This window comes from Frankliniella occidentalis, unplaced genomic scaffold (assembly GCF_000697945.3).
Source record: "Frankliniella occidentalis isolate FOCC.00 unplaced genomic scaffold, Focc_3.1 Scaffold179, whole genome shotgun sequence".
In the NCBI taxonomy this organism is placed as follows: domain Eukaryota; kingdom Metazoa; phylum Arthropoda; class Insecta; order Thysanoptera; family Thripidae; genus Frankliniella; species Frankliniella occidentalis.
The window spans coordinates 279,206-280,242 of NW_026267305.1; the positions used below are offsets into that span (position 1 = coordinate 279,206).

Genomic DNA, 1,037 nt, shown 5'->3' on the forward strand with positions numbered 1-1,037 from the left:
ATTCAAATGTCTTGTATTTAATTGATAAGTTACCCGGGTATCAACCAAGGGGTCCCTCACTTCCAAAAAAGGTGTACAACGAGTTGCCGAGTTGGCGAGTTGCCGCGAGTAGGCCGCGAGTTGGGATCAATTTTAAGAGAGTTTTGCGCGATTTTGGTGCGAGTTTTCGCCATTTTCACGCGAGTTTTCGCGAGTTATCGTGAGTTGTCGCGAGTTGTCGCGAGTTAGGCGCGAGTTGGGCGCGGCCAAGTGTACAACGAGTTGACGAGTGGGGGACCCCTCGGTATCAACGCCACAGGCCGTGGTAGTTTATTCCAGGCTTGTCGTACTGTGACAGCCGTCCGCGAACCCTAACTCCAGACTGATTTACGACATCCGTACGACAATCCTGTGACTGTGCAACTAGGGGAGCTAGCTATAGCTTCAAAGTTTGTTTTTAAAATGAAAGGTTTAAAGGCTTAGTTGCGTCAGCTCTTTAGCGTTGTGGTTTTGTTTGTTTGTTTTTCCAGTGTGGTGTATTTAAGTCGACTGACGAGCTGCAAGGTGAGGACGAGTACCTTTTTAAAACGTCGCAGAACCGCATGGAGTGGAACGTAGAGGTGCACGTTGATCGCGGTGACCGTGTTTGGGACGTGCGCTCAGGTATCCTCGTGCGCGCATCAATGGTCGTCACGTGTAAGTATCGTAGGTCCTGATACATATTCCAGCAGACTTTTTAGCAGATGATACATTTGTAACTGAAACTTTGAACACTTTACACAACTGAAATGAATAGTAGGAATGATATTTCAAACGTGTCATTGCTTGTACTGTCATGAAGCGGCGTGCAGAGAGACACACAGTGTGACGTCACCAGTGGAAGATATACCAGGGGGGCGGCTGGTTGTTGATGGTGGCTGGTGGCCCGCCCGCCGAGCCACAGCCAGACGCCCACTTTCCCCTCCCTTCTACCTCCCTCCCGAGGTGTAATGTAGATAGGTGGCCGCAAGCGGGTGAGAGTGGGGGAAGGCAGATCCTTCGCGCCACTCCGCCGATCG

General features: G+C 50.7%; 1 protein-coding gene across 1 annotated transcript in view; it reads left to right on the forward strand.

The window, feature by feature from the left end:
- Nucleotides 1-695, forward strand: part of LOC113210820 (uncharacterized) — a 114,542-nt gene extending 113,847 nt beyond the window's left edge. Inside the window, exon 21 of the mRNA XM_052271946.1 lies at nt 510-695. Within this exon, the coding sequence (XP_052127906.1) occupies nt 510-695 (186 nt within the window). The remainder of the gene's footprint in view (nt 1-509) is intronic.
- The last annotated feature ends 342 nt before the right edge of the window (nt 696-1,037 follow it).